This window comes from Orcinus orca, chromosome 16 (genome assembly GCF_937001465.1).
Source record: "Orcinus orca chromosome 16, mOrcOrc1.1, whole genome shotgun sequence".
NCBI lineage: Eukaryota > Metazoa > Chordata > Mammalia > Artiodactyla > Delphinidae > Orcinus > Orcinus orca.
The window spans coordinates 40,756,670-40,770,369 of record NC_064574.1 but is presented as its reverse complement, the minus strand read 5'-3'; the positions used below and the strand labels follow the sequence as shown (position 1 = coordinate 40,770,369).

At 36.8% G+C, this 13,700-nt stretch overlaps 1 protein-coding gene across 2 annotated transcripts in view; it reads left to right on the top strand.

Moving 5' to 3' along the window:
• The window catches only part of SEL1L2 (SEL1L2 adaptor subunit of ERAD E3 ligase), a 115,747-nt gene that overhangs the window by 73,067 nt on the left and 28,980 nt on the right, over positions 1-13,700 (top strand). For both annotated transcript variants that reach the window (XM_033440344.2, XM_049699217.1), the window contains exons 6-10: positions 8,667-8,720; positions 9,136-9,195; positions 9,281-9,362; positions 10,552-10,706; positions 11,352-11,408. In XM_033440344.2, the coding sequence (XP_033296235.1) occupies positions 8,667-8,720; positions 9,136-9,195; positions 9,281-9,362; positions 10,552-10,706; positions 11,352-11,408 (408 nt within the window). The remainder of the gene's footprint in view (positions 1-8,666; positions 8,721-9,135; positions 9,196-9,280; positions 9,363-10,551; positions 10,707-11,351; positions 11,409-13,700) is intronic.

Genomic DNA, 13,700 nt, shown 5'->3' with positions numbered 1-13,700 from the left:
AGGATTGTATTGCCATAAACTTCCCTCTTAAACCTGCTTTTGCTGCATCCCATATGTTCTGGGTGGTCGTGATTTCATTGTCATTTGTTTCTAGGTATTTTTTGATTTCCTCTTTGATTTCTTCAGTGATCTCTTGGTTATTTATTAGTGTATTGTTAGGCCTCCATGTGTTTGTATTTTTAACACATATTTTCCTGTAATTGATATCTAGTCTTATAGCGTTGTGGTTGGAAAAGATACTTGATATGATTTCAAATTTACCAAGGCTTGATTTGTGACCCAAGATATGGTCTATCCTGGAGAATGTTCCATGAGCACTTGAGAAGAAAGTGTATTCTGTTGTTTTGGGATGGAATGTCCTATTAATATCAATTAAGTCCACCTTGTTTAATGTATCAGCTAAAGCTTGTGTTTCCTTATTTATTTTCATTTTGAATGATCTGTCCATTGGTGAAAGTGGGGTGTTAAAGTCCCCTACTATGATTGTGTTACTGTCGATTTCCCCTTTTATGGCTGTTAGCATTTGCCTTATGTATTGAGGTGTTCCTATGTTGGGTGCATAAATATTTACAATTGTTATATCTTCTTCTTGGACTGATCCCTTGATCATTATGTAGTGTCCTTCTTTGTCTCTTCTAATAGTCTTTATTTTAAAGTCTATTTTGCCTGATATGAGAATTGCTACTCCAGCTTTCTTTTGATTTCCATTTGCATTCAATATCTTTTTCTAACCCCTCACTTTCAGTCTGTATGTGTCCCTAGGTCTGAAGTGGGTCTCTTGTAGACAGCATATATACAGGTCTTGTTTTTGTATCCACTCAGCCAGTCTATGTCTTTTGGTTGGAGCATTTAATCCATTTACATTTAAGGTAATTATTGATATGTATGTTCCTATTACCATTTTCTTAATTGTTTGGGGTTTATTATTGTAGGTCTTTTCCTTCTCTTGTGTTTCCTGCCTAGAGAAGTTCCTTTAGCATTTGTTGTAAAGCTGGTTTGGTGGTGCTGAATTCTCTTAGCTTTTGCTTGTCTGTAAAGGTTTTAATTTCTCCGTCAAATCTGAATGAGATCCTTGCTGGGTAGAGTAATCTTGGTTGTAGGATTTTCCCTTTCATCACTTTAAATATGTCCTGCCACTCCCTTCTGGCTTGCAGAGTTTCTGCTGAAAGATCTGCTGTTAACCTTATGGGGATTCCCTTGTATGTTATTTGTTGCTTTTCCCTTGCTGCTTTTAATATTTTTGCTTTGTATTTAATTTTTGTTAGTTTGATTCATATGTGTCTTGGCATGTTTCTCCTTGGATTTATCCTGTATGGGACTCTCTGTGCTTCCTGGACTTGATTGTTTCCTTTTCCATATTAGGGAAGTTTTCAACTATATTCCCTTCAAATATTTTCTCAGTCCCTTTCTTTTTGTCTTCTTCTTCTGGGACCCCTATAATTCGAATGTTGGTGCATTTAATGTTGTCCCAGAGGTCTCTGAGACTGTCCTCAATTCTCTTCATTCTTTTTGCTTTATTCTGCTCTGTGGTAGTTATTTCCAGTTTTTTATCTTACAGGTCACTTATCCGTTCTTCTGCATCAGTTATTCTGCTATTGATTCCTTCTAGAGAATTTCTAGTTTCATTTATTGTGTTGTTCATCATTGTTTGTTTGCTGTTTAGTTCTTCTATGTCCTTGTTAAATGTTTCTTGGATTTTCTCCATTCTATTTCCAAGATTTTTTATCATCTTTAGATCATTACTCTGAATTATTTTTCAGTTAGACTGCCTATTTCGTCTTCATTTGTTTGGTCTGGTGGGTTTTTACCTTGCTCCTTCATCTGCTGTGTATTTCTCTGTCTTCTCATTTTGCTTAACTTACTGTGTTTGGGGTCTCCTTTCTTCAGGCTGCAGGCTCATAGTTCCCGTTTTTTTGGTGTCTGTCCCCAGTGGGTAAGGTTAGTTCAGTGGGTTGTGTAGCCTTCCTGGTGGAGGGGACTGGTGCCTGTGTTCTAGTGGATGAGGATGGATCTTGTCTTTCTGGTGGGCAGGACTGCATCCGGTGGTGTGTTTTGCGGTGTCTGTGAAATTTTTATGATTTTCGGCAGCCTCTCTGCTAATGGGTAAGGTTGTGCTGGCATGGGCTGTCCAGCACTGTAGCTTTCTGGCCATTGATTGGAGCTGTGTCTTAGTATTGAGTTGGAGATCTCTGAGAGAGCTTTCACGGTTTGATATTACTTGGGGCTGGGAGGTCTCTGGTGGAACTCGGCTCTCCCACCTCAGAGGCTCAGGCCTGACACCCGGCTGGAGCACCAAGACTATGATTGTGGAGGCTTGGTGAATACAAAATCTGATATAGTAGGCCAGTAGGATGGAGACTCTGGGAAGAGTTGCAGCCCAAATGAAGGCTGCTGGCAGAATCCTATCCTCTGGTCATTGGCAGGAGACTTCATTTCCTTACCATGTGGAGCTCTTATTAGGGCTGCTCATAACAAAGCTTCTTCCATAGAATGCAAGAGAGGAAAAGGGGGAGAGAAGGACAGAGAGGGAAAGGGAGAAAGTCAGGGGCTGGGAGAGTGGGCCCCAAAACTTTTTATCTTTTTGAGCAAAGAACTGTTCCAGGTGCCTTTTACAGTCTTCTAGGGAATTGAAGTTTTTTCCATTAAGAGAATTTTGTAAAGACCAAAATAAACGGAGATCCGAAGGTGCAGTGTTTGGTGAATACTGCAGATGAATCAGAACTTCCCAGCCAAGCTGTAACAGTTTTTGCCTGGTCATCAAAGAAACAGGCAGTCTTGCATTATCCTGATGGAAGATTATGTGTTTTCTGTTGAATAATTCTGGACGCTTTTCATTGAGTGCTGTTTTCCATTGGTCTCATTGGTAGCAGTACTTGTTGGAATTAATTGTTTGGTTTTCTGAAAGGAGCTCATAATAGAGGACTCCCTTCCAATCCCACCATATACACAACATCACCTTCTTTGGATGAAGATCGGCCTTTGGTGTGGCTGGTGGTGGTTCATTTCGCTGTCCCACGATCTCTTCCCTTCCACATTATTGTACAGTATCCACTTTTCATCGTCCATCACAATTTGTTTTAAAAATGGAACGTTTTCATTATGTTTCAGTGGAGAATCACATGCAGAACCATGGTCAAGAATGTTTTTTTCGCTTAAATTATGTGGAACTCAAACATTAAAGCAATGAACATAACCAAGCTGGTGCAAATGATTTTCAGCACTTGATTTGTATATTTTGAGTATGTCAGCTCTCTCCTGCGTGGTGTAACATTGATCGTTCTCAATTATTGCTTTGATTTGATCGCTATCCTCTTCAACTGACCTACCCAACCATGGAGCCTCATCCAGTGAGAAATCTCCAGCACGAAACTTCGCAAACCACTTTTGACATATTCAATCAGTCACAGCACTTTCTCTATACAGTGCACAAATCTTTTTGTGCATTTCAGTTGCATTTTTACCTTTCTTGAAATAATACAGCATAAAATGCTGAAAATGTTGCTTTATTTCTTTCATCTTCAATATTAAAATGGCTATACAAAAATTCACCAGTTTTGTTGTCTTTTTTTATTATTTATTTATTTATATTTATTTATTTTTTGCGGTACGCGGGCCTCTCACTGTTGTGGCCTCTCCCGTTGCAGAGCACAGGCTCCGGAAACGCAGGCTCAGCGGCCATGGCTCACGGGCCTAGCCGCTCCACGGCATGTGGGATCTTCCCGGACCAGGCCACGAACCCATGTCCCCTGCATCGGCAGGCGGACTCTCTACCACTGCGCCTCCAGGGAAGCCCTGTTGTCTTTTTTTAAATGCACACTGATATGACAGCTGTCACATACAATCTAACAAAATTGTTTGGAATAAAGTTAAAGACAACTAAGTGCTACTAGAGCCATCTTATGAAAAAACCGAACTAACCTTTGGCTCACCCTATAGAATGATGTAGTATTTGCATATAGCCTACACACATCCCCCTGTATACTTTAAATCATCTCTAGATTACTTACCATGTAAATGTTATGTGAATAGTTTCCAGTGCACAGTAAATTTAAGTTTTACTTTTTGGAAATTTTTGGAATTTTAAAAATATTTTTGTTCTGTGGTTGCTTGAGTGTGTTGATGCAGAACCCCCCAGATACAGTGGGCCAACAGTATATATTTTGATCTATTTTATATGCTGAACTGTCTTTGCATTCTAGGAATAAATCCCATTTGATCATGGTGTACAATCCATTTAATGTGTTGTTGAATTCTGTTTGCTAGTACTTTGTTAAGGTTTTCTTTTCATCAATATACATCAGGGATCTTGGTCTGTTGTTTTCTTTTCTTGTAGCATACTTGTCTGGCTTTATTATCAGCGTAGTGGTGGCCTTATAAAATGAGTTTGAAAGTATTCTCTACTCTTCGGTTTTTGGGAAGAATTTGAGAAGGATTGGTGTTATTCTTTAAATGCTTGATAAAATTCTCCAGTGAAGCCATCAGATCCTGGGCTGTTCTTTGTAGGAGGTTTTTGATTACTGATTTAACCTCCTTACTAGTTATAGATCTGTTTAGATTTTTATTTCTTCATGATTCAGTCTTCATAAGTTGTGTGTTTCTAGAAATATATCCATTTCTTATAGATTATCCAATTTTGGGGTGTATATTTTTTCATACTACTCTCTTATTATCTTTTTCATTTCTGTGGCATCAGTTGTAATGTCCCCTCTGTTATTTCTGATTTTTGTGTTTTGGGTCTTTTTTTCTTAGACTAAGCATTTGTCAATTTTGCTGATCTTTTGAAAAACTAGCTCTTAGTTTCATTGATTTTTCTACAGTTTTTCTATTCTCTTTTTTGTTTATTTTTCCTTTATTCTTTATTATTTCCCTCCTTCTACTAACTTCGGGCTTCATTTGTTCTGTTTTCTTTAGTTGCTTGAGGTATAAAGTTAGGTTGTTAATTTGAGAGATTTTTAAAGTAGATTTTTATCTCTATAAACTTCCTCTTAGTACTGCTTTTGCTGCATTGCCTAAGTTTGGTATGGTGTTTTTAGTTTTCATTTGTCTCAAGATATTTTCTAATTTTTCCTGTGATTTTTCTTTGACCCATTTGTTATTCAAGAGTGTGTTGCTTAATTTGTGCATATTTGTGAATTTTCCAGTTTTCTTTTTGCTATTGATTTCTAGTTTCATTCCACTGTGGTCAGAAAAGTTACTTGGTATGATTTTAATCTTTTTAAATTTGTTAATATTTGTCTTGTGGCCTAACATATGATCTATCCTGGAGAATGTTCTATGTGATCTTCAGAAGAATATGCATTCAGCTGTAGTTGAGTAGAGTGTTTGCTATATGTCCATTAGGTCTAATTAGTCCTTGGTGTTGGTCAACTCCTCTGTTTCTTTATTAATCTTCTGTCTCGTTGTTCTATCCATTATTGAAAGTGGGGAATTAAAATCTCCTACTGTTATTTTATCACTATTTCTCCTTTCAATTCTGTCATTGTTTGCTTCATATATTTGGGTGCTCTGCTGTTAGGTGCATATACATTTATAATGGTTATATCTTCCTGGTGAATTGACCCTTTTATCATTATATAATGCCCTTTGCCTCTTGTGACAGTTTTTGATTTAAAGTCTATTTTTTCTAAGTGTGATCATCCCTCTCTTTTGGTTACAGCTTGCATAGAATATCTTTTTCCATTTTTTTCACTTTCAGCCTATGTTTGTTTTTATATCTAAGGTAAGTCTTCTGTAGACAGCATAAAGTTGGATCTTGTTTTTTTTCCATTGAGCCTTCTATGTCTTTTAATTGGGGGAGTTTAATCCCTATAAAAATTGAGAGTAATTACTTAAAGAGAAAGACTCATTATTGCCATTTTGTTCATTGTTTTCTGTTTGTTTTATAGTTATTTTGTCCTTCTTTTCCTCTCTTGATGACTTCCTTTGTCTTTCATTTATTTTTTTGTAATGGCATGCTTTGATTCCCTTCTCATTTTCTGTGTGCATCTTCTGTAGGTATTTTCCTTGTAGTTACCCTGGAGATTACATAAAACGTCTTATAGTTATGACAATCTATTATAAATTGATATCAACTTAACTTCAATCACATAGACTCTGCCCTCCTCCTACTTTATGTTATTAGTGACACAAATCACTTCTTTTTATATTTTGTTATCAATTAACATAGTTTTTTAGTTACAGTTATCTTTTATGCTTTTATCTTTTAAATTCTCTACCAGAATTAAAAGTGACTTATCCACCACCATTACGGTATTACATGATTCTTTGTTTGTCTATGTATTTATTATTACCAGAGAGCTTTATATTTTTGTATGCTTTTGTGTTGCGGGCTAACATCCTTTCATTTCAACTTGGATTCCCTTTAGCAATTCTTGTAAAGCAGCTCTAGTGTTGATGAACTCCCTCATCTTTTGCTTATCTGGGAAGTTCTATATTTTGTCTTCATTTTTGAAGGTTAGGTTGTCCAGATACAGTATTCTTGGTTGACAGCTTTTTTCTTTCAGCATTTTGAATATATCATTTCACTCTCTTCTGACCTGTAATGTTTCTGCTGAGATATCTGCTCATAATCTTATGGAAACTTCCTTGTACATGACAAGTCTCCTTTCTCTTGCTGCATCTGGTGCTCTATGTCTTTGTTTTGATTATAATGTGTCTTTGTGTTGGCCTCTTTGAGTGGACTCCCTACTTGGAGTTCTTTGAACTTAAATTTAGATACCTATTTCCTTTCTCAGGTTTGGGAAGTTTTCATCCAAATTTTATTAAAATAAGCTCTCTGCCCCTTTTTATCTCAGTCTTCTGTGGCTCCCATAATGTGTATAATGTTCAGTTTTTTTGTGTCCCTCAAGTCCCTTAGGCTTTCTTCACTTTTTTAAATTCCTTTTTTTTAATGTTCCTCCAACTCAATCATTTCAAATGACTTGTGTTCAAGTTCACTGATTCTTCTGCTTGATTAAATCTGTTGTTGAACGTCTCTAGTGAAATTTTCAATTCTATTATTGTATTCAGCTCTAGAATTTCTGTAAGATTTTTTTAATAGTTTCTATCTCTTTGTTGATTTTCTCATTTTGTTCATGCATCATTTTGCTGATTTCATTTAGTTGTTTATATGTGTTTTCTTGTAGCATTTTGAGCTTAAGATGATTGTTTTGAATTATTTGTCTGGTAATTTGTAAATCTCCATTTCTTTAGGGTAATTTTTAAAGATTTATTTTATTCCTTTGGTTGGGCCATATTTCCCTGTTTCTTTATCTGCCTTGTTATTTTTTGCTGTGATTTATGCATTTGGGAAAACAGCCACCTTTCCCAGTCTTTATGGACTAGATTTATACAGAGGAAGACCTTCACCAATAAACACAGGTAGAGATTCTGGGGGTCTCTCAAATATTTTCTGGGAATGTGTCTTCTCTGGATTTGTGTTTGTAATTTCCCAATTACAGAGGTTTCTTTTTCAGGAGGTTGTAATCACTTGCTGTCTCTGGTGGTACTGCCTTCTGTGGTACTGCAGGTTCTCTAGTGTTGCAACAAGCCTCCAGGCTCTCTTTTTTGCTTAGAGGCCCCCAGCATCTAAAGCATTCCATTTCTGTCAGTGCTCCAAATCAGATGAGATGAAAGCCAAATCTTCCATCAACCCCTCTTCAAAAGTCAGAATTCCCACTCTGTTTTTCTCTTTCCTTCCCAAGGGAGAAGCCATGAGGTGGGCTGTTTCTCCTGATTGTGCAGAGTTGTGCTGGCTGCCATCTGCAGTATGCTATAAATTCTCTGATGCTGCAACAATCCCATGAGCTCTTTTGTTCTCAGAAGCCCCCTGGGGAATCGAAAGTATGCTGGTTCCCCATTAGCACCCTGTATCAGGCAAGACAGAAATCAGTACCTCAGGCAATCCCACCAAAAGCTGGAATACTGGACCTAAGTTCCATTCTCCTCTTTCCCTCCCAAGGGAGAAGCTCCAAATTGGACTTTTTCTGCTGATCACACCAAGCTGTGCTGGCCTGGGGGAGGAGTGATTGCAGATTAAATAACCTTAAAAACCTGCAATAAGATTGCAGATTAACTAATGGCTTTTCTAACCTATTTTAATTGGCTGTTCTTTGCTGTGAGCTTGACTGGGTAACTACGATTTCTTAACTGGCTTCTGAAGTTCTCATAAAGGCTTTTTGGACTGTGTATTTTGGATACATTGGAGAAACAAGGCTTGGGGCTTCCTATTCCACCATCTTGCTCTGTGTTCAGACTTTCACTTTTTATTCAATATAATTCTTCCTGTTTGAACTTTTTATATCTATCACATTTTATTTTTAAAATATGTAAAAATGTATTCAAATTAAAATTTAAAAGTATTGGAGAAAAAAGTCTTTTCATTGCCAAGAAAGGTAAACACATAGAGAGCATTGGTTTATACTATTTTATTACTATAATTATTCTAAAATTCAGTATTAGCTTATTTTCACATATATTATACAAAACTTCCACTATTATAACCTTTTCCAAATTTTTCTTGTTGCCTTAGCAAAAGTGTAATAAGGCAATTTGCTATGGTATAAGAAATAAGTTAACAATATAAATAATTATAGAGCAGATATTTAAAATACCCCTTACTGATGTAGGTAAGAATAGCTGTAAAATAAATGGATTTGTTGAGTTTTTCTTTTTCTTTTGGGCTTTAGGCATTAGGATTTTTGTCTTCTTGTGGAATAGGAATGGAATACAATCAAGCTAAGGTAAGGTCATTCTATTTTTTTCTGGAACAAAAATGATTTTTTAAAGGGACACTGAATAGAGAGTCTACTCTTTAAGTGAAGGGCTCACTCTAGTGTGGTGGTTAAGAGCACAGCTCAATAGTTAGAGAAGTTTAGGGTCCTAATGCCATTTGTTTCTTAATGTTCCATATTATCAAGTTTCAGATAATATCTACTCCATAGGGGTTTTGTGATGTTTAAATGAAATATCATGTACAATCCCCTTTTCACAGACTCCAGAGCTCAATAAGCCCCCAGTGAATGGCAGCCATCTTTACAGAGAAAGAGAATGAAATTTGTAATTTATTTTGGAGTAGTTCAAGGTTAGGAATAAAAAGGCAATGATTGGGTTTGAGTTCCAAATTTAAATGTCGAATAACCTTTTTTTAAACTTTAGGCACTGATATATTACACCTTTGGAAGTGCTGGAGGAAGCATGATATCCCAGATGATTTTGGTTTGTAATTAAATATTCTTGGGCCCAAATAGGTGTGGTATAAATATAACATTGTCAAAATATTAAGAATTTATATGTGTTTTAGGGGTACAGATATTTGTCAGGAATCAGTGTTCTACAGAATTGCGAAGTTGCCCTAAGTCATTACAAGAAAGTGGCAGATTATAGTGAGTAATCCACATAATTTATTTTAAGATAAAGAGATTTGCCAAGCAATTAAAAAAACAAATCAATACTAGTTGAAATATTTATGAAAGTATTTAAAGACTGTGCTTTAACATTGGTTATAATACAATTCTTTTAATACAATGTAGAGTTTCTGATTTCTTAATAGTTACTTTTCCAAAAGTTTTAAATGATTGTACTCATCTTTTATTTTTGTTAGTTCATGTCTCCAAACAATTCTATTTTACTTGATCTTGTGATCTTCTTTCCTTAAACTGAGAATTTAAATATAACATGAATAAATATTAAGCAGTTTCTGTAATTCTAACATGAAGAATATGGGATGACCTGTTAAAAATTCCTGAAGAAATGGATGTAAGGTACATACCTTGGCAATCTCTATTGTTGCACTTGAGAACAATTCAAGTAACCATTATTCTATTACCCTATCCTTTGTCTACAAAAAACAGAGCACAAGGTTAATATATATTCCTAGAATCATTTTCAAAGTTGCCTGTAATATTTCCTCATGCAACATCACTGAACCAGACTACATAACAGAGTTTTAAATAAAAACCTTCCAAGAAGTGAATAGGGTAAAGTCCATGGTTAATTTCTATGATCAGAATAACATCTGAATTTACATCTTTGACATTATTAGGATCTGAGAAAAGAAAGAAAAAAATTACTTTTGAATTAAAGATGTTATATGTATCAAGATGTTTTTGTATGCTTAATGAAACTGGAATTACCAGATATATTTCAAATTGTGTATTTTGTTAGGTTTACTCAACCATATTTGAAATTTATTTTCAGACTATCCATAGGAAATAATTAAGAAGCGGTTCTTACTCTTGTATTGTAGTTTCAATATACCCAGTAAAAGTCAGTGATAGAAGGAGTTGGTTGCCTTCTTCTGAAATCTGTCTTCTTTCCTGAGCCTGCTTGGCTAGGGTCTTACATATATTGATACAATATTTGTATAGGCTGCAAAAAATAAGTAGTGTCTTGTACTTTTCTGAGAACCAAATAAGCAAAATTCTATCTCCTAAGGATATTTCTTTTCTGTTAGTAGACCAGATCTCTGCACAATTTAAAGAGAATAGGCCTAATAGTTTTTTTCTGTAAGCTGACTGCTGTCTCTTACAGTCTGTGTATTCTGGCTACTCTCTGGCTTGTTTCTATTCACAGTTGCTGACAAATTGGAAAAAAGTGCAGGTGTTCCAGTGGAAAAAGTGAGACTAACTGAAAGACCTGAAAATCTGAGTTCTAACAGTGAGATTTTGGACTGGGACATATACCAATACTATAAATTTTTGGCTGAAAGAGGAGATGTTCAGATACAAGTAATGTATACAGATGAGCTTGAATTTTTAGAACATGCAAATTACAAAGGGCTTAGTTCTCTCTGAGTCCTAGAAGGGTTAACAATGCTCCATCCTGAATGGGAAAGGGAAGAGAACCCCCTCTTTGTTCTACTTTTTTGTCTGTATCTTTCAGTTCCTTATAGCCTATGGGAGAACCAGTTGCAATAGTAATGGCATTGTTTTTTGCATTTACTCCTAAAAAAATTATTACAAAAAAAAAAAAAACTAGATTGTAATTATAGAAAAAAAGTACCATCCAATGTTGGTTTTAATATGAATGAACTCTTACCAGGATCCAGAAATACCCTGTCCTGGGAAATGGGAATGGAAATAGGACAGCATTTGTGTGACCTTTGAGAACCAAGAGTTAAAGCCACTAGGTTTGCGTGCCCGGGTGTTGCTGTACATCACCAGGCCAGCTTTCTGGCCTTGAGGAAGCCATATGACCAACATCAACCCAATAAAACACAGAATTGGGAACGATTTTCTGCTTCTTTTTTAAGACATGCCAATTGTAGCAAACTGGATCAATATACTGCATTAAAATCATCAAGTAATTTTTTTCTTTTCTTTATTGAAATGAATACTACTACTAAAATAATTGTCAAAACTCATCATTTCTAGGTATCTCTTGGACAGTTACATCTAACTGGGAGGAAGGGTCTAGATCAGGATTACTATGTAAGTCAATCTCAAGCTTCAGTCATGTGGGGTGGGAAGGATAATGGTGAGAGAGGTTGGTGGGGCCATGAAAGGTGAGAGGGTGGGTGGAAGAGTTGCTGGGGAAAGCCCACTGCTGCTTCCTTGGTCAGATCTGCTTCCCAGTTTTTGAGGAAGAACAAAGTTCACTAGAGAAAGCACTTTTCCTACTGCCTCCAAGTACAAAGGGGGTAGAGGCCTGTGAAGGAGTAGCTGGGGCTGGGGAGTTTCCATGGTCCCACTGAACCCTCTCTCTTCCCACCCAAACTCACTGTTGAACTGGGGTTAGGTGAGGAGGATACACCCATTCCCAAAGGCCAGCTGTGGAAAGTCTACCTGGGAGTTAACACCTCAACCCCACTTGGCTAGATTAGAGGACAGACTGCTTCCAATATAATTAGGTATATTATTAATCATCTTTATACATTTGCAAAGCTCCTTTCAATCACTTTGCTTAATCTTACCTGATCCCAGTGAGGTTAGAAGATTAATTAACAATTCACATTTATGGTGGAGAAAAAAGCAAATAAACTTGACCTACACAGGATCCTCCTCAGTAAGATGCCAAAGACGTTGGATGAGATCTTGTCGTAATCCTGATTGTGGTTTCAAGGTCTTAGATCCCCACAGATCTGGGAACTAACTGGGATTCTTTTAAAAGATGATTTTGCAGCCCTTGTCATTTTATACAAGCCATGTGCTCACTGTCTCAAAGGAACACACACTCTATTTCAACATAGTCCCAATGGCTAAGCAATAGAAATAACTAATTTGTGTGGCAGTTACATAAAAGACTGATCTGTTATTACTTTCTGTTTCACTTTATATTTTATTTTATGAATGTACCTTTGGTACTATAGTTTGTGTTTTATATGAGGTACTATACTCATTAGGTAAATGTCAAAGTTAATTTTATAAGATGTGATAAAATAGGTAGCAATTGAAATAAGCATATGCATTCCAAGACAGCTCAACTGAAGGTCTTCAGATTTTTTAAAATCTTCACAATAACTAAGGTTTTAGCTTCTTAGATGAGAAGTTCTGGATTCACATGATTCCAACATCAGATTTCAGCCTGCAATGAGTTTCTCCTGTTAACTATAAGATGCATAACTGAGAATTCCCCATTTTCCATAAAGACAAAATTTGATTGTGAAGGTGCCCAAACCATGCCTATACGGAATGCCCACTAAGCTTTGCAGAGTACATAAGATCCCACAAAACTAAGCATTGGGCTGGCCAAAAAGTTCATTCAGGTTTTTCTGTATGATGGTATGGAAAAACCCGAACGAATTTTATGGCCAACCCAATATTTGCAGTCAGCTCTAGCCACCATGAACACCAGATGGGAGCTGTAGCTGCCTCTAGGTGAGAATGAGGTGCAATCCCAAGGCTGGCAATAGAAGAGTCTGGTGCTGTAGTGGCAACAGCTAGGCAGTTGGGTATCACCCAGGAGCCCAGTCAGGCTCTACTGTGGGCTCATTCACATTCATTATCTCTGTTTTACAGATGAGAAGCTGAGGCTGGAGAGATGAAGTAAATTGTTTCAAATCTCACAGCTAGGTAGTAAGATTGTTAAGGAGTAAAATTTGAACTCAGGATTTCCACATTCAAAGCCTGTGCTCTTTTCTTTAAACTTTGCTTACTCTTGACCTGGGCAAAAACAAAACACAAATTAAAAAAATGCAGCCATTGAAATCTAGTTTCCTCATTTGTAAAGCAAGAAGAAGGAATGATATAATCACTCAGGTTTCTCCAAATTCTCTGGTGGTATGTTGGGCCCCAATCTTCCCATCTAGACATCTAAAAAGGCTGGTTTAATTCCAGAACCATCCCAGTAGTTGGGCAAGCACAAGCTGGTCCTTCCTGCTTTCCTCAGTCTAATAAATCTGAGCTTGCATGGAGGACTCCAGTCAAGGTATCAAGACTGATTGGCTTGTATATCAGTTAGCTTAGGCTACCATCATAAACCCCATTCCCAAAGTTAGGTGGCTTAAAACAGCAACCATTTATTTAATTCATGATTTTGGCAGGTCAGTAGTTGTGGCTGGGCTCAGCTGAGTAATTCTTCCGGTCTGGGCCAGGCTCAACTAATCTTGACTGGGCTTACTTACACATGTATAGTTAGCTAGAGTTTTGGCCAGGGCTGGCCCATTTATGATGGCCTCATCTGTGACAGCTGAGATGACTGGGTCTCTCTTCATGCTCTCATCCTCCAACCAGTTGGCCCAAGCTTTTCACATGGCAGTCAAAGGTTCTACAAATACAATAGCA